This window comes from Trachemys scripta, chromosome 4 (genome assembly GCF_013100865.1).
Source record: "Trachemys scripta elegans isolate TJP31775 chromosome 4, CAS_Tse_1.0, whole genome shotgun sequence".
Lineage (NCBI taxonomy): Eukaryota > Metazoa > Chordata > Testudines > Emydidae > Trachemys > Trachemys scripta.
The window spans coordinates 56,917,999-56,936,130 of record NC_048301.1 but is presented as its reverse complement, the minus strand read 5'-3'; the positions used below and the strand labels follow the sequence as shown (position 1 = coordinate 56,936,130).

Here is an 18,132-nt window from a genome sequence, read left to right as displayed (position 1 = left end):
CTTGTCAGAACTCATCCCTGAATAGCAATATTACTCCAGACAAACACAAAGAACATTTTAAAAACCTCATGTTTGGATACAATTGGGTTAATGAGATTCCTTGTTTGATATTCCTTACTACAAAACAGAGTTTCAAATGGAGCAGGCAAATGAAACATTGTTCCCAGAATAACAAACAAACAAACAAACAAACAAAAAAGTTTAATCAGCCTATGATGCAGAATCTAGTTATTATAGATGGAAAGACCATCTAGTCCCTTTTCCTGCCAATACAGAATTGTTCCCTTTTGTATTTTTAATACTCATTATGCAGTCTACATTTAACTGAAGGGGTCTCTTAAGAGACCATTTCACAACATTACAGATCTTGCTGACAGGAAGTAATTCCTGATAGTCAGCAAAATTTTTCCTTTTCTTAATTTTAATCGCATACTTCCAGTTACGTCACCTTGTATTGGTCTAAACATTTCCTAAATGGAGTTTATAACCTTCTGATATTTTTAGAATATATACCATATTGTAGAAAGCTATGCCATATTTAATTCTTACAATCTTTCTCGGTAAAAAGTTCCAGCCCACTAAACATTGTGGTTCCTCTTCTCTAATCATCCTCCAACTTGATAACATCATCCAGATATTAAAGTTCCCAGAACTGAATGTAATATTCCAACTGCAGTCATACCAGAGAATTATTCTCTGTTGTGTAATGTGATGCCATTCTTGATACAGCTACAAATTGTGTTGGCCTTTTTTGCTGCCACAGTACATTTCATACCCTTATCTACTTTGCTTCCCACTATTTCTTCAATAATTTCTTGAGTATTATTGCTTTCCTGCTTTCTCTCGCCTACTTCATATCTGTGTTTCAAAATTTTCCCTTCAAATATAGATTTTCCAACTTGAATTTTGTTGTGTTCTGCTCCTATTTCTAATATCTCTAGGTTATTTCTCTGTCTTTACTGGTGCTCAAAACTCTTCCCAATTTAGCATTATCTGTTAATTTCATTAACATGATGTACACTCTCTGTTGTAGATAATTAAGATATTAAATAAAACCTGATCTACCGAAGATCTCTGTGGTACCTGACTAAACACTTTGTTTACAATCCATGGTATAGTATTAATCTGCAAGACCAATTCAATACATTTTTAAAAAGTTAGATTTTAGGTGACAGATTTAGATTTTAAATGATGTGTATATTTTTTAAAAGGAGCTTTTATGAAATATTCATTTACTTTTTCAGGATAAATTAGTTATGTACTTGGAAGAAACTTTTCTTAAAATATATTATCTTAATATTCTTATTTCTGCTTTTGTATATTTGAATGTATAAATGATAATATATCATTCCTCATTCTGGGAGGACTTTGCCCATGTAAATCCAGAATAATTTATTGAATTCTATGGATTTACACTAGTGAAAATGAGATTAGATTATGGCCTTCTGTATCATGTGATCCCTGGTCATGGTAAAAATTAAATTACAAAAGTCTCAGAGCCCAATCCTTGCTCACATGAAAAAGACAATGGAACTTCTTATCTGAGTAAGGGCTTGTAGGATTGAGCTCTGTCTTGTTAGATGCATGAAAACAGTAGAGCAAGTCCTTCAGCCGTGAACTTGGACCCCAAGGCTGCAAGTTACTCCATGCAGGTGGACTCATGAACCCATATGGAGTAATTTACAGTCTCAAGGTCCTAGATTACATTTACATGTAGCTTTTTACTTATTCTGACACATTATTTGGTTGCCTATCAATATTTATAACAGACACAAATGTGCTGGTTGTGCATAGAAAGGATGTTTTGAAGACCCAGTCTCCTATACACACCGATTTATTTTACACAGAAAAGCAATTATAGAGCTCACATATTTCATTTTGTTCTTTGCAAAGCAATTTAATAGGTATTCGTCACTATGGGTTTTTAAAATATATTTAAGGACACTATGTTTCACATAGGTGGCATTATAGAGACGCGTTCACTTTTTTCTGTAACTTACTCTTGCTATTACGAATATGTCTTACATTTCTCAAATCATACCTTGTGATTGCGTCCGTGCTTATCCAGCAATGAAATAATAGACTTGATATGTTCCTCTGCTATCAAATTTAAAGCCTCTGGACTTTCAATCAAGATGCAATGTAATACTTCCAAAATACCTATATGAATGCCACAAAAATCATTTAGACATTAAACAATCTGAAGAACTGGATACAATTTAAGAACGTGGGAAAGAAAAAAGAACATCCTAAGGGAAAAGTAATCATATCTTCTCTTACTCAGTCTATTCAATATTTCCAGACTAAAAAGAATGAACTCAGCTGGCCCTTAAAGCCTGCTGAAGATAGGATATGATTTACTTTTGAATTTAATTCTCTGGTTAAAAAAAAAATTCTGTCTATGACAGGAAGTTAAAATGCACCTTGAAACTATAATTTATGATTTTCTTGACATAAATCTTGGTAAAAACACACAGAAAAAACAAAATTTGCTTCAGCTAGTCACTGAAGTAAATAGTCTTCCTAACAGACTGTATTTTATTGTAAACTTTTTTAAAACTGGTTTTTATGTATACAATTTTCTTGGTGTTATTTGCTGGGACTGAGCCACAAACAGCACCTAGGCTATTTGCAATTATTTTGCTAGCTGTGGAATAGAACCACTGTGCACTACTATGAATCATACGATTGTACCAGGCCTAATTAATTAATTTCAGGGTTCTCTGACTGTGATGCTACTAGGAAAATTAAGAAAAAGAAAATTCGAATGAAAAAGCGGAGGAGGGCTGGAACATAAGCACAGCCATACTGGGTCAGACCAAAGGTCCATTTAGCCCAGAATCCTGTCTTTCAACAGTGGCCAATCCCAGGTGCCCCAGAGGGAATGATCAGAACAGGTAGTCATCAGTGATCCATCCCATCACCCATTCCTAGCTTCTGTCAGACAGAGGCTAGGGACACATCCCTGTCCATCCTGGCTAATAACCATTGATGGACCTTTCTTCCATGAACTTATCCAGTTCTTTTTTGAACCCTGTTATTTAGTCTTGGCCTTCACAACATCCCCTGGCAAGGAGAATGAAAATGATAGGCTAAAAAAGGAACAGAGTATTAATCTGAGAGATTTACTTAGGCTTGGTCCACACTGGGGCGGGGCATCAATCTAGGAAACGCAACTTCAGCTACGAGAATAGCGTAGCTGAAGTTGACGTTTCCTAGATCGAACTAAGTTTACTTACTGCGAGTCCACGCGGCGCAGGCAAGCTCCCCCATCGACAGCGCTTCCTCCTCTCGGTGAGCAGGAGTTCCGCAGTCGACGGGGGAGTGCTTCTGGGATCAATTTATCGCGTCCAGATGAGACGTGATAAATTGATCCCAGAAGATCGATCTCTACCTGCCGAATCAGGTGGGTAGTGTGGACCTAGCCTTAAGAAAGAACAGTTTGTTAATTTGAAAGGTGGGCTTTAATTTTATTTTCATGCAAGAAAAGCTGTTTTCTGATGCTTACTATTTTTTTTCAAGCAAAACTTTTCCTTTTTACGAAATGTAATAGAATTATTAATGGCAAAACCTTATTTTTATAAAATGAGTCTTACCTGAGGAAGATTCTAGTCTATCCAATTTACTGATTAGCCAGTCAAGGTTATTGGAAAACTGGGTGCAGTTATTTCTGTTACCACGAATGAGGGCAGCTGGAAAAAAAAGGTTTGATAATATAAGGGTTCAACTATCATTAGTGTTAACAACCAGTGCTGAATACAAATATTTTAATATAATCTCTAGGATAAACCAAAAGAAAATCACAATTCTCCTTCCTTTGTCCTATGAACCAAATATATTTTAATTTTTTATTAGTAAGATAACCATCTAGATTTGGTTTGAATCACTTGGCTCAGGAAACTGGTAATGAAATCTAGTTTACTAATCCAAATTCCACCCAGGTCAGTAGGAAACGTTGTTACCATTTGATAGCTGCTTAGTAGCCTATGTGAAATTAATTTGATGATGTCAGTCTAGTAGAATAAGCCATCACAGCTGACACTAGCAGGCAGCCATGAAAATATTAATTGACTGTACTACTTTTTATTCATAAAGAACCTTTTCCTCCCATCCTTCTCCCATTTTGTTAGGGAATGTACATATCCAACTGAAATGTTTGAAACATGACATCTTTTAAATGATTAATACACTCTTAAAACAATTTATCTCAGACTCTTAATGTTGTGCATTAGTTGAGGTTTGTTAGTGGTCCATTTGATAAAGCAGAACTCTGGTAATAGTGGTACTTAGAAAACAGTATTTGCTATATCCGAACACACCATTAGTCCATCAACTGAAGTATCTTTATCTCAACCCTTCTATAACCCCCTTCCATAATCCCATTGTATAATGGGACCCATGGAAAAGAGACTATGCCTGGCCTGTACAATCTTCTCCAGAGAATCTATCTGGGGCCAAACATTAGACACTGTGCATACCCCTCCTTAGGCCCACACCAAGCCTACTCAGTCCTCCTCACAACCCACCTGGTTTCCCTCTGCTCCCAGTACAGACCCCATACTTGTGGACAGGGCCGGCTCCAGGGTTTTTGCCGCCCCAAGAGTCGGGGGAAAAAAAACACAAAAACCCGCGATCGGCGACAGCTCCACCGTGCCGCTTTCTTCTTCGGCGGCAAGTCCTTCCCTCCAAGAGGGACAGGTACCCTCCGCCGAATTGCCACTGAAGAGCCCGACATGCCGCCCCAAGCACCTGCTTGCTCAGCTGGTGCCTGGAGCCGGCCCTGCTTATGGAGAAGCCCCTGTAGGGTCCAGATGGGAGGGCATGTAAAATATCATGGAGGCATTTCACCTATCCTTCCACTTGGGAAGGTGGAAATCTGCCCACCGTGGTCTACTCCATTATTAGTTATACAAACTACCACCCTCCTTAAATTCAGCTATTATATACAGCACATGATCAAGGGGCCTGTACACTTCTAAAGTTGTCCCCAAATATCTCCAGGAGAGAAAAGACCATGCAACTGCAGGACAGAATCAAGTCCAGGTGAAATAAGTGGCCTTTAGCTCCACCTCCTGAGCAAAAGGTGCTATGGAATGGATAATTATTGTTCAGCAGCACAGAACATGCATTGTTTTCTGAATGTAACTGAAATTAACTAACTCTTAATTTTCCCCCCTCACAGAACAGCTCACTAATCTGCAAACACACCATCAAGCAAAGATAAAAATAGCCATACTAATTATTGGCCCACTGAAGCCAATTATCAAAGATTTTTATTATAAGGTGGATAATTGATATATATTTTTGTTACTTATTACAATAGAACAGATGAAGACTGCAAGTATTCTGTTTTTAAGAAAGAAAATTTCATACTAGATATCGGGGGTAGGGGCAGATGTACAGCAGTCCTACAGAACTACAAAGAAGAAAGATTTTGGGATTGCTCTTTTCTTCTCTGCTTTCTTCTTACTTTCTTTTCTAATTTGTGATATTATGGCTGAATGAAAGGTATGAAAATCCTTACCCTACTAAAGTCAATAGGAAGTTTGCCATTGACTTCATTGGGATGCATACACTTCCACTCCAGCATGAATTTTCTCTTCCCCCAAACTCCATCTGTCCTTTGTTTTCCTGTGCTCTAAATCTTTGGCACAAGCTTACTCATCATTCTGCACCAGAGCTAGCTTTCTTTGTAAAAATGAAATAAAAATGTATCTAAAAGTACACTATACGACAAGTCCTTCTTCTAAAATGCCTTTGTATTTCGCTTGCATGTGTCTTTATAGCAAAGTTTGGGACATCCTGTTATTCTTGTTCCCTCTGATAGCACCCTGTATAGTATGTCCTTGGGTATGCATCCGTCTTCCAACCTACTCAGATAGCCCAGCCAGTGCAGTCGTCTTTGCTTGAGCAGACATTGTAAACAAGAAGTTGGCAGCATTATCTCCTGCAAATTGTAACCAAACTTGTTTGTCTGAGCAATGGGCTGAAGTAGGACTGAGTGAACTTGTAGGCGCGAAAATTTTACATTGTTTTATTTTTGATTACAGTTATTTTTTGTACATAATTCTACATAAGTTCAACTTTCATGATAGAGATTGCACTACAATACCTGTATTAGTTGAATTGAAAAATACTAAGTTTCAGAGTAACAGCCGTGTTAGTCTGTATCCGCAAAAAGAAGAACAGGAGTACTTGTGGCACCTTAGAGACTAACAAATTTATTAGAGCATAAGCTTTCGTGGACTACAGCCCACTTCTTCGGATGCATATAGAATGGAACATATAATGAGGAGATATATATACACACTACAGAGAGCATAAACAGGTGGGAGTTGTCTTACCAACTCTGAGAGGCCAATTAATTAAGAGAAAAAAAACTTTTGAAGTGATAATCAAGCTAGCCGAGTACAGACAGTGTGATAAGAAGTGTGAGAGTACTTACAAGGGGAGATAGAGTCAACGTTTGTAATGGCTCAGCCATTCCCAGTCCTTATTCAAACCGGAGTTGATTGTGTCTAGTTTGCATATCAATTCTAGCTCTGCAGTCTCTCTTTGGAGTCTGTTTTTGAAGTTTTTCTGTTGTAATATAGCCACCTGCAGGTCTGTCACTAAATGACCAGACAGGTTAAAGTGTTCTCCCACTGGTTTTTGAGTATTTTGATTCCTGATGTCAGATATGTGTGTATATATATCTCCTCATTATATGTTCCATTCTATATGCATCCGAAGAAGTGGGCTGTAGTCCACGAAAGCTTATGCTCTAATAAATTTGTTAGTCTCTAAGGTGCCACAAGTACTCCTGTTCTTCTTTTTGAAAAATACTATTTCTTTTGTTTTTACAGTGCAAATATTTGTAATAAAAATAAATATAAAGTGAGCACTGTAAACTTTGTAGTCTGTGTTGTAATAGAAATCAATATATTGTTTAACAACGTGATTAATCGTGCAATTAATCACAATTTTTTATTCACTTGACAGCCCTAGAGAAAACTAAACACCACACCTAGAAAAGTAGAAAAACTTGAAATGCAGTGCTTGAGTGGTTTATTTATAAAATGTGTTTATGGTGTCCAAGTAGGAGTGAATTTTTTTTTTCTTCAGGAAAATGAGAGAGAATATTCTCATCTGTAAGATAAAGATGGGCCTATACCAATATTCAGGATCTAAAGACCATTGCATTTTGAGGAAGTGTGTTTCTGGTTCCAAACCTTATGGCTTAAATCAACCTTTAGCAAACAGACCACAGCAACATGAGTCTGTCCATGCTTCCAGAACTAAACCTTCCCTATCTGCCAACAAGTCAGATCTCTCTCCAGAATATTAGCTTGTCCACTAGTTAAACTCTTATAAAAGGGATTGTGCTGGCATCCTTTCATCTGTGCAAGATGAATTTCAGCCAATAATGTAGATGATTTGCAATGTCCCATGTGACTGAGTAGTCTGATCCAAGATTTGCATGATCTTTGGCAGTTGGTGCAAACGTATGTATCTTGGTTGGGTGCTGCTTGCTTCCTATGTACTCTTTTCTCTTCAAGCTAGCCGGCGTAGCAAGAAATTTACATGCCAAATGCTCTAACAATTCATATGTCCCTTCATGTTTCAACCACCATTCAAGAGGACATGCTTCCATGCTGATGGTAGTTTCTGCTTGATATCAATCCAAAGCAGTGCAGACTGACGCATGTTCATTTTTTTATGTCCCATATAAAAGTCTTTTTTCAAGGGATGGGAAAAAGAAGCTCTTATAATACAATGGACTGCTTGAGAACTCACCTAGCAATTTGTAAAGGAGATTCAGAATTTCCTTCCATGCTGTTCCACTTTCCTCCCTTGCAACTCCTGCAAAATGAGCTGCACTGTTGTAGACGTTTAAGCGATCGATGCAGTTCAAAACTAGTGCCAGCATTCCCTAAAAAAGGACATAATATAGGGGAAAATATTTGCATATGCCAAAAAAATATTCTTTTACATTTTAACACATTTTCTGAGCTACATGCTTAAAAGCCAATATTGTTTTAAACAAATAGGGAACTATTGTGCTTGAAATTAGAGTTTTTTGAACATGCATTTTTCTGTAAATCTCTCTTTTGAGGATAATTCAGCTTTTTTTTGTTGGTTTGCCCATGAGAGTTTAATCTAAATGCGTATAAAGAGCACAACAATCTTACAAAGGCCTTCTTTATATTTTCTGTGAATAGAATCCGACTCATAGAAACAGCTCTAGATGCAGAACTTTCCTTTTTTATTAATGGAAACAACTAATTCCAATGAGACAAACTGATACCACTTACGAATTTGAACTCCATTAAACACTTGGTGATTAGAAAAAGGCTGGAATTGTGATAAGCCAACAAAATTGTCTCAAGAAAAACATGTCCAAATACCTGAATAAATATTCTAAGTCATTTGTAAATGATGTTATTATAGTACTGATGATATAGTATTTTAAACTAATGTATTTTAAACGTCTCTAAATATTACTTAAAATAGATTTTTCTATCCATAAAAATACTATAGAACCACAGCTATGTAGGAGTGGAAGGGACCTCAAGAGTTCATCTAGACCAGGGGTTCTCAAACTGTGGTCCGCGGACCACCAGTGATCTGTGAGCTCCATCCAGGTGGTCCGCGAATAATTCCCTCTAAGATGCGTGCCTGGATGGCCACATACAAGAGAATGAAGGGCCACCCATCTAAATAGTGGAGTCGCGCAGGCGGGGCTCCACTAATTAGGTGCCTGGACTGTGGAGAAGACGCACATGTAAGGTGAGGTGGTGGCCTTGGGGAGGCAATAGGGGATGGGAGGGGGCAGTGGGGTGAGAAGAGGGGGTGGGGGGAATTTGGGATGTGCAGGGCTGCGGGTGCCAGAGAAAGAGGGAACTTTCCCCAGCTCCAGGGCTTCAGCTGCCAGGGAGAGATGGCCCTCCTTCCCAGCCTCAGCTCTGTGGCTGCTGTGGCACGGGAGAGAACCCCCTCCTTCCTTGCCCTAGCTCAGGGGCTGCTGTGGTGGGGGAGAGAGGGAGAGACCCCCCCCTCCTCCCCAGCCCCAGCTCGGGGGCTGCCATGGCAGGGGAGAGAGGGCACATCCATCGCACTGGAAAGGAAAGACTACTGATATTAAAATAGGAGTTGTGTGCTTTCATTTGTAGAACAATAAAACGTTAATTATTAAGGTCTTTTTTATATAGCGCTTTTATCCAAAGAGCTTTACAATAGTTGGCTAGGGAGGGATAGCTCAGTGGTTTGAGCATTGGCCTGCTAAACCCAGGGTTGTGAGTTCAGTCCTTGAGGGGGCCACTTAGGGATCTGGGGCAAAATCAGTACTTGGTCCTGCTAGTGAAGTGGAGAACATGGAGACCTGGGAGATGGGTCAGAAAGAGGAGGGAGCGTGGGCTATAATGGCAGAGAGAAAGGAGGGTCAGGGCAAAACTGGGAGGCAAGATCAACTCAGTATCTTAGATGCCTATATACAAATGCGAGAAGTATGGGTAATAAGCAGGAAGAACTGGAAGTGCTAATAAATAAACACAACTACGACATTGTTGGCATCACCGAAACTTGGTGGGATAATACACATAATTGGAATGTTGGTGTGGATGGGTACAGCTTGCTCAGGTAGGGTAGACGAGGAAAAAGGGAGGAGGTGTTGCCTTATATATTAATAATGCACACACTTGTACTGAGGTGGAGATGGACATAGGAGACGGAAGTGTTGAGAGTCTCTGAGTTAGGCTAAAAGGGATAAAAAACAAGGGTGATGTCATGCTAGGAGTCTACTACAGGTCACCTAACCAGGTGGATGAGGCTTTTTTTAAACAACTAACAAAATCATCCAAAGCCTAAGATTTGGTGGTGATGGGGGACTTCAACTATCCTGATATATGTTGGGAAAATAACACAGCAGGGCACAGACTATCCAATAAGTTCTTGGACTGCATTGCAGACAACTTTTTAATTCAGAAGCTACTGGGGGGAAGCTGTTCTAGATTTGATTTTAACAAATAGGGAGGAACTCATTGAGAATTTGAAAGTGGAAGGCAGCTGGGGAAAAGTGATCATGAAATCATAGAGTTCACAATTCTAAGGAAGGGTAGAAGGGAGTACAGCAAAATAGAGACAATGGATTTCAGGAAGGCGGATTTTGGTAAGCTCAGAGAGCTGATAGGTAAGGTCCCAAGACTGAGGGGAAAAACAACTGAGGAGAGTTGGCAGTATTTCAAAGGGACACTATTAAGGGCCCAAAAGCAAGCTATTCCACCAGGTAGGAAAGATAGAAAATGTGGCAAAAGACCAGCTTGGCTTAACCACGAGATCTTGCATGATCTAAAAAATAAAAAGGAGTCATAAAAAATGGAAACTAGGACAAATTACAAAGGATGGATATAGGCAAACAACACAGGAATGCAGGGGCAAGATTAGAAAGGCAAAGGCACAAAATGAGCTCAAACTAGCTACAGAAATCAAGGGAAACAAGATGACTTTTTATCAATACGTTAGAAACAAGAGGAAGATCAAGGACAGGGTAGGCCCACTGCTCAGTGAGGAGGGAGAAACAGTAACAGGAAACTTGGAAATGGCAGAGACACTCAATGACTTCTTTGTTTCGGTCTTCACCGAGAAGTCTGAAGGAATGCCTAACATAGTGAATGCTAATGTGTAGGGGGTAGGTTTGGAAGATAAAATAAAAAAAAGAACAAGTTAAAAATCACTTAGAAAAGTTAGATGCCTGCAAGTCACCAGGGCCTGATGAAATGCATCCTAGAATACTCAAGGAGCTAATAGAGGAGGTATCTGAGCCTCTAGCTATTATCTTTGGAAAACCATGGGAGACAGGAGAGATTCCAGAAGACTGGAAAAGGGCAAATATGGTGCCCATCTATAAAAAGGGAAATAAAAAGGAAACTACAGACCAGTTCATTTAACTTCTGTGCCAGGGAAGATAATGGAGCAAGTAATTAAGGAAATCATCTGCAAACACTTGGAAGGTGGTAAGGTGATAGGGAATAGCCAGCATGGATTTGTAAAGAACAAATCATGTCAAAGCAATCTGATAGCTTTCTTTGATAGGATAACGAGTCTTGTGGCTAAGGGAGAAATGGTGGATGTGATATACTTAGACTTTAGTAAGGCACTTCATATGGTCTCATATTTGCCTAGTTTATCGATAAGAATATCATGCAACTTAGATGGGGCTACTATAAGGTGGGTGCATAACTGGCTGGATAACCGTACTCAGACAGTTGTTATTAATGGTTCCCAATCCTGCTGGAAAGGTATAACAAGTGGAGTTCAACAGGGGTCTGTTTTGGGACTGGCTCTGTTCAATATCTTCATCAACAACTTAGATATTGGCATAGAAAGTATGCTTATTAAGTTTGCAGATAATACCAAACTGGGAGGGATTGCAACTGCTTTGGAGGATAGGGTCAAAATTCAAAATAATCTGGACAAATTGGAGAAATGGTCTGAGGTAAACAGGATGAAGTTTAATAAAGACAAATGCAAAGTGCTCCACTTAGGAAGGAACAATCAGTTTCACACATACAGAATGGGAAGAGACTGTCTAGGAAGGACTACGGCAGAAAGGGATCTAGGGGTTAAGTGGACCACAAGCTAAATATGAGTCAACAGTGTGATGCTGTTGCAAAAAAAGCAAACATGATTCTGGGATGCATTAACAGGTATGTTGTGAGCAAGACACGAGAAGTCATTCTTCTGCTCTACTCTCCGCTGGTTAGGCCTCAACTGGAGTATTGTGTCCAGTTCTGGGCACCGCATTTCAAGGAAGATGTGGAGAAATTGGAGAGGGTCCAGACAAAGCAACAAGAATGAGTAAAGGTCTAGAGAACATGACCTATGAAGTAAGGCTGAAAGAATTGGGTTTGTTTAGTTTGGAAAAGAGAAGACTGAGAGGGGACATGATAGCAGTTTTCAGGTATCTAAAAGGGTGTCATAAGGAGGATGGAGAAAACTTGTTCATCTTAGTCTCTAAGGATCGAACAATAAGCAATGGGCTTAAACTGCAGGAAGGGAGGTCTAGGTTGGACATTAGGAAAAAGTTCCTAACTGTCAGGGTGGTTAAACACTGGAAAAACACTGGAATAAACTGCCTAGGGAGGTTGTGGAATTTCCATCTCTGGAGATATTTAAGAGTAGATTAGAGAAATGTCTATCAGGGATGGTCTAGACAGTATTTGGTCCTGCCATGAGGGCAGGAGACTGGACTCGATGACCTCTCGAGGTCCCTTCCAGCCCTAGAATCTATGAATCTATGAATAGTACAAACAACATTTGGAAAGATCATTAAGTGGTCTGCTGAGACCGTCAGCAATTTTCAAGTGGTCCGTGAAAAAAAAGTTTGAGAACCACTGATCTAGTCCATTCTCCCATGCTAAGGCAGGAATAAGTACACCTAGATCATCTGTGGCAAGAGTTTGTCTGATCTGTTCTTATAAACCTTCAAGGACAGGGATCCCACAACTTCCCTAGGTAATCTGTTCAAGTGCTTAACTATCCTTATAGTTAGAAAAGTTTCTCAAAATATCTAACCTAAATCTCCCTTCCTACAAACTAAGCCAATTACTACTTGTACTACCCTCAATGGACATGGGAAACAATTGAGCACCTTGCTTTTTTTTTTTTTTTTTTTTTTTTTTTTTTTTTTTAAAAACAACCTTGTACATACTTGAAGACTGATCAGGCCCTATCTCTGCCTTCACTTCCCTATACTAAATGTCCATTTTTTTCAACCTTTCCTAATAAATTAGGTTTTTCTAAAACTCTTACTTGTTGCTCTAATGTGGACACTTCCCAGTTTGTTCCCATCTTTTTTAAAGCGTGGTGCCAAAACAGTACTCCAGCTGAAGCCTCATTAGTACTGAGTAGAGAACAATTACCTTTGTGTTTATGCCTGACACTCCTGTTAATACATCCCAAAATGACATTTGCCTTATTTGCAGCAGCATCACATTGACTCTCATTCCACTTGTTTCCCAAATCCCTCAGATCTTTTTTCTGCAGTACTGCCTAGCCAGTTATTTCCCATTTTGTAGTTGTGAGTTTGATTTTTCATTCCTAATTGTAGTACTTTGCACTTGTCTTTACTGAATTGTACTTTTTGATTTCATACCAACTCTCCAGTATATAAAGATCATTTTGAATTCTAATCGTGTCCTCCAAAGTGCTCGCAACCCAGTTGCACATTTTATAAACATATTCTCCACTCCATTATCCAAGTCATTAATGAAAACATTGAACAGTTACAGATCCAGGACAGACCCCTTGTGGAGCCCTTGATATGCCTTTCCGGTAGGACAGTAAACCATTAGGAACTACTCTGAGTACAGTCTTTCAAACAGCTGTGCACTCACCTTAGAGTAATTTTATCTAGATATGTTTTCCTAGTTCAGTTATGAGACTATCACTTGGGAGTGTGTCAAAAGCTTTACAGAAGTCGAAATACATCACATCTACTGCTTCCCCCTTTCCCACTAGACCGGTTACCTTGTCAAAGGAGGAAATTAGGTTTGTTTGGCATGATTTGTTCTTGACAAATCCATGTTGGCTATTACTTACCAGCTTTTTATCCTTTAGCTTTGAATAAATTGATCGTTTAATCATTTATTCAAATATGTTTCTGAATATGGAAGTTAGGCTGACTGGTCTATAGCACCCTAGCACAGGTGCTGGAACCAGGGGTGCTGGGGTTGCTGCTGCACCCCCTGATTTACAGTAGTAATAACAACCCAAATACATGGTTTCTGCCTTCAACACCCCCACTATAAAAATAGTTCCAGCACCACTACACCCTCCTTCCTCCTTTCCCCCTGTTTTGAAGATTGGTACTCTGTTTGCTCTTCCCCAGTCATTAGGGACCTCACCTGTCCTCCATGAGTTCTTGAAATTAATCACTGAACATGAAGATACTGCTTCAGCTAGTAACTTGGGTGAATTTCATCAGGCCCCGTCTACATGAATATATCTAACTTATCCAAATATTGTTTAACCTGTCCATTCCCTATTCTGTCATGAGATCCTTCCCTCTTGTTAATATTAACTGTGTTAAGCATCTGGTCACAATTAATCTTTTTAATGAAGACTGAAGCAATAAAAAGCATTAAATATGTCAGCCTTCTCTGTCTCATCTGTTTTTTGCTCTCCTTCCCCATTAAGTACAGAACCTATGCTTTCCTTCATCTTTCTCTTGCTTATAATGTATTATAGAACCTCTTTTTATTGCCTTTTATGTCCCTTGTAGTTGTAACTCATTTTCATTACTTTATAATAATCATAGAATCATAGAATATCAGGGTTGGAAGGGACCTCAGGAGGTCATCTTGTCCAACCCCCTGCTCAAAGCAGGACCAATCCCCAACTAAATCATCCCAGCCAGGGTTTTGTCAATCCTGACCTTAAAAACCTCTAAGGAAGGAGATTCCACTGCAACTTGAGACCATTACCTTGTTCTGTCATCTGGTACCACTGAGAACAGTCTAGATCAGGCTCCCGCTGGCTGCGGTTCGTCATCCTAGGCCAATGGGGGCTGCGGGAAGCGGCACGGTCGAGGGATGTGCTGGCCGCCACTCCCCGCTGCTACCATTGGCCTGGAGCGGCAAACCGCGGCAAGTGGGAGCTGCAATCGGCTGAACCTGCAGACGTGGCAGGTAAACAAATTGGCCCGGCCCGCCAGAGTACTTATCCTGGCAAATCGCATGCCAAAGTTGCCGATCCCTGGTCTAGATCCATCCTCTTTGGAACCCCTTTTCAGGTAGTTGAAAGCAGCTATTAAATCCCCTCTCATTCTTCTCTTCTGCAGACTAAACAATCCCAGTTCCCTCAGCCTCTCCTCATAAGTCATGCTGACCGTGCAGTCCACACCATCCTCTAGATCATTAATGAAGATATTGAACAAAACAGGCCCCAGGACCAACTCTTGGGGCACGCCACTTGATACCGGCTGCCAACTAGACATGGAGCCATTGATCACTACCCGCTGAGCCTGACGATCTAGCCAGCTTTCTATCCACCTTATCGTCCATTCATCCAGCCCATATTTCTTTAACTTGCTGGCAAGAATACTGTGGGAGACTGTATCAACAGCTTTGCTAAAGTCAAGGAATAACATATCCACTGCTTTCCCCTCATCCACAGAGCCAGTTATCTCATCATAGAATGCAATTAGGTTAGTCAGGCATGACTCGCCCTTGCTGAATCCATTCTGACTGTTCTTGATCACTTTCCTCTCCTCTAAATGCTTCCGAATTGATTGATTCCTTGAGGACTTGCTCCATGATTTTTCCAGGGTCTGAGGCGAGGCTCACTGGCCTGTAGTTCCCCGGATCCTCCTTCTTCCCTTTTTTGAAGATGGGCCTAACAAAGCTAGAATTAAGTAATGTATCCCCTTTCATAAAACTGGGATTTCTCTGCAGTATAAAGCTCATGTTTCTAACCCTTGGGGGTTGGCAAGCTATCAGACCTTAAACTCATCATTGGTCCAAGACTTAACATAAGCCATCTTGGGCCTATAATGTAATTTGTGGGGTAGAGGAGGGAGAGAATAAGTAACTTTTTTGTGTCAGTATGATTTCGTTAATAATGACACTTGTTTGAAGATGTTCAGAAGAGTGAAATATTAGACTAAATACAAATGGACATGGATTAGTAGACAGCGACCAGGTGAGGCAGTCAAAGGTGCATGCTAACAGCAATGTAACATATGGTTTTATAATTTACTACATATACCCACGGCAAATACGTACACAAATCCCAGTATTCATGCCTCTGGAAGACAAACATTTTGCTTTCCTATTAATGCTAGTTATAGGATATGCTGAAACAATCTAATAATCCCCCCCTCACCTCTTCTTTGAACAAATTTTGTCTGTTTTTGAGTGAGCGAAGTTTGTTTTGCTTATCTTCATGTTCTAGTTCTTCTTCTGGAGGCTGGAAATAAGTAATCAGGTCTTGCAGGGTCTCAAGTACCTCCTCAATAGGCAGGGCGATGGGTGCTGCTGTTCTGTTGTTTCCACTAAGAATCGAGAAAGAAAGATTGACAGTATTAACCTCTCTATACAATTTAAGTTACAATATTAATATAGCAACCTATTGGCCTCTTGAGATCTAAAGCAGTTCCTTTTATACATATGACCAGGAATGGCTAAAAATAAAATACTTGCTACATATGCCCCAAGTGTAACATTAGGCAGCAATTAACCTGACTTGCCAGTAACTCGTCCAACTGTTTATTGGATATTCAGTGAACAAACAAGCCTGCCTGAAGCTGGATCATGATATTCAGGGAAGTCCTATGGCCTGTGGTATACAGGAGGTCAGAGTAAATAATCACAATGATCTTTTCTGGCCTCAAAATCTATGAATGTTAGCTCCTACATATGTGTAACATGAAGGAGAAGAAAAAAAATGAAAAAGAGAACAGAGAAAGCGAGTAAAGAAAACTGCTATTTCTTAATTTTGTAATGGATTCTCTACTAGAGATTGCTCCCACTAAATGTCAATTGTGATGTAACAAATAGATCAATAGTGGTACAAGGACAGCTGCATATTGCCATACAGTTTCGTATTTTTGCAAAAAAATTAGAGAGACATATCTTTCAAAGAGTAGGAGAAGGATCAAGTTATATGCAATGTTATATGGGGGGTCTGGGAGCGAGAAAAAGAAAAGAAGTCAAAAACACTGCCACTCAGTCTCTCCTCACTCAAATTTGAGTCATCATCACATTTTCCAAGCAGATGATTGTTTCAATTATAATCAGGCAAATACAACGATAAAGCATAGTACTTCCACAGTAGAGCTGATTGGAAAGAAAATCCCCCTTCACAGAAAATTTTAATGAAAATGCAAACCATTTCTTTCTGCCAGTTTTGATGAAAAAAACACACATACACTCTCCATGACAACATTCAGTTAAAAGGAAAAATCCTCAATTTTCTATCAAACAGTTTTGATAGAAAATTGTTGACCAGACCTACTATACACATCGTAAAGCAGCTGTGGCTATTTTTACAACATCTCTTAGAAAAAGAGGAGCAGGAAAAAGAGACAGCAGTATTTTCAGTAATGTTGTTTAGGTCAGAGAGATTGATATTTTCCAGCTCTATTACTATGATTTCCCCCCTCCTTTTGCTGTACAGTTCCCTTGTAAAACTGAATATACTGAACCAGGAGCAAAGGAAATATGCTGTTCCAAATAAATGAAATATGTTCTTCCAAATGTGCTTTGGTTATTGTCAGAGATGGGCCTGAATAAAAATCCAATAACTTAACATGCCCCAAGGTGAGATAAGTTCAGATCCGGATATAGATCCAAATGCGAAAGCTTTGAGACCATCTCTAGGAATGTTTGTGTTGTCGATTTCCATCTTTGCATTACTTCTCTATGCTACCTCCAGATTTTTCAAAATAGCATACCAAGATTCTTAATTTCACTCTATTCTTACACATTTCCCCATAGTCATTAGAAATTAATGCACACAGAGTCTGAACTTCCCTTTCACCCTAGAAATCACCTCGACAGAACACATGAGAGACAGAAGTAGATCAGCACAAGGAAGATTGTATTTTCACTTCCTTTAAGATACACATGTTGCTGGTTATTGAAGGATGTTATTCTGGAAGGTTGGAATACAACAATCAATTTACTCAAAAGAGGGAAAAAGAACAAGAGAAAAAGCAGAAGTAGCATACTGAATTCACTATGCAACACTCCAAAAATATGCCTCCTGATTTTAAAAATGTTTTCAGCTATGACATGTATCTAAATATTAATATAGTAATTTCTATCTTCCAAAAGGGTAAATTCATCTATGCACATACTCTGTTTCTGTAGCTGAACTCCAAACTATGATTGGAACAGACAGTTCAGAATTATTCCATTTAAAGTCTCAACCTTTATTGGGCAACTAAAGTCTTATAATACTAATCTAACTTGATCACTGACAGCAATGATTCTAAACAATACTGTAGACTATAATAAACCAGCTGGCTACACCATAGTTGATCAGATCTTTTCTGGCAATCTATACTTTTTTTTAAAACCTGATCCAAGACAGCTGAAAAACTTAGGCTAAGTATTCATTTGCATGAATAATGTAAAAGTAAGTTAAACATTT

General features: G+C 39.3%; 1 protein-coding gene across 1 annotated transcript in view; it reads right to left on the bottom strand.

Annotated features, from left to right (window-relative positions):
* RYR3 (ryanodine receptor 3) overlaps positions 1-18,132 on the bottom strand; it is a 563,198-nt gene that overhangs the window by 367,260 nt on the left and 177,806 nt on the right. The window contains exons 16-19 of the mRNA XM_034768994.1: positions 15,862-16,030; positions 7,777-7,912; positions 3,597-3,692; positions 2,042-2,160 (exon numbers count right to left, since the gene is read on the bottom strand). Of these exons, the coding sequence (XP_034624885.1) occupies positions 2,042-2,160; positions 3,597-3,692; positions 7,777-7,912; positions 15,862-16,030 (520 nt within the window). The remainder of the gene's footprint in view (positions 1-2,041; positions 2,161-3,596; positions 3,693-7,776; positions 7,913-15,861; positions 16,031-18,132) is intronic.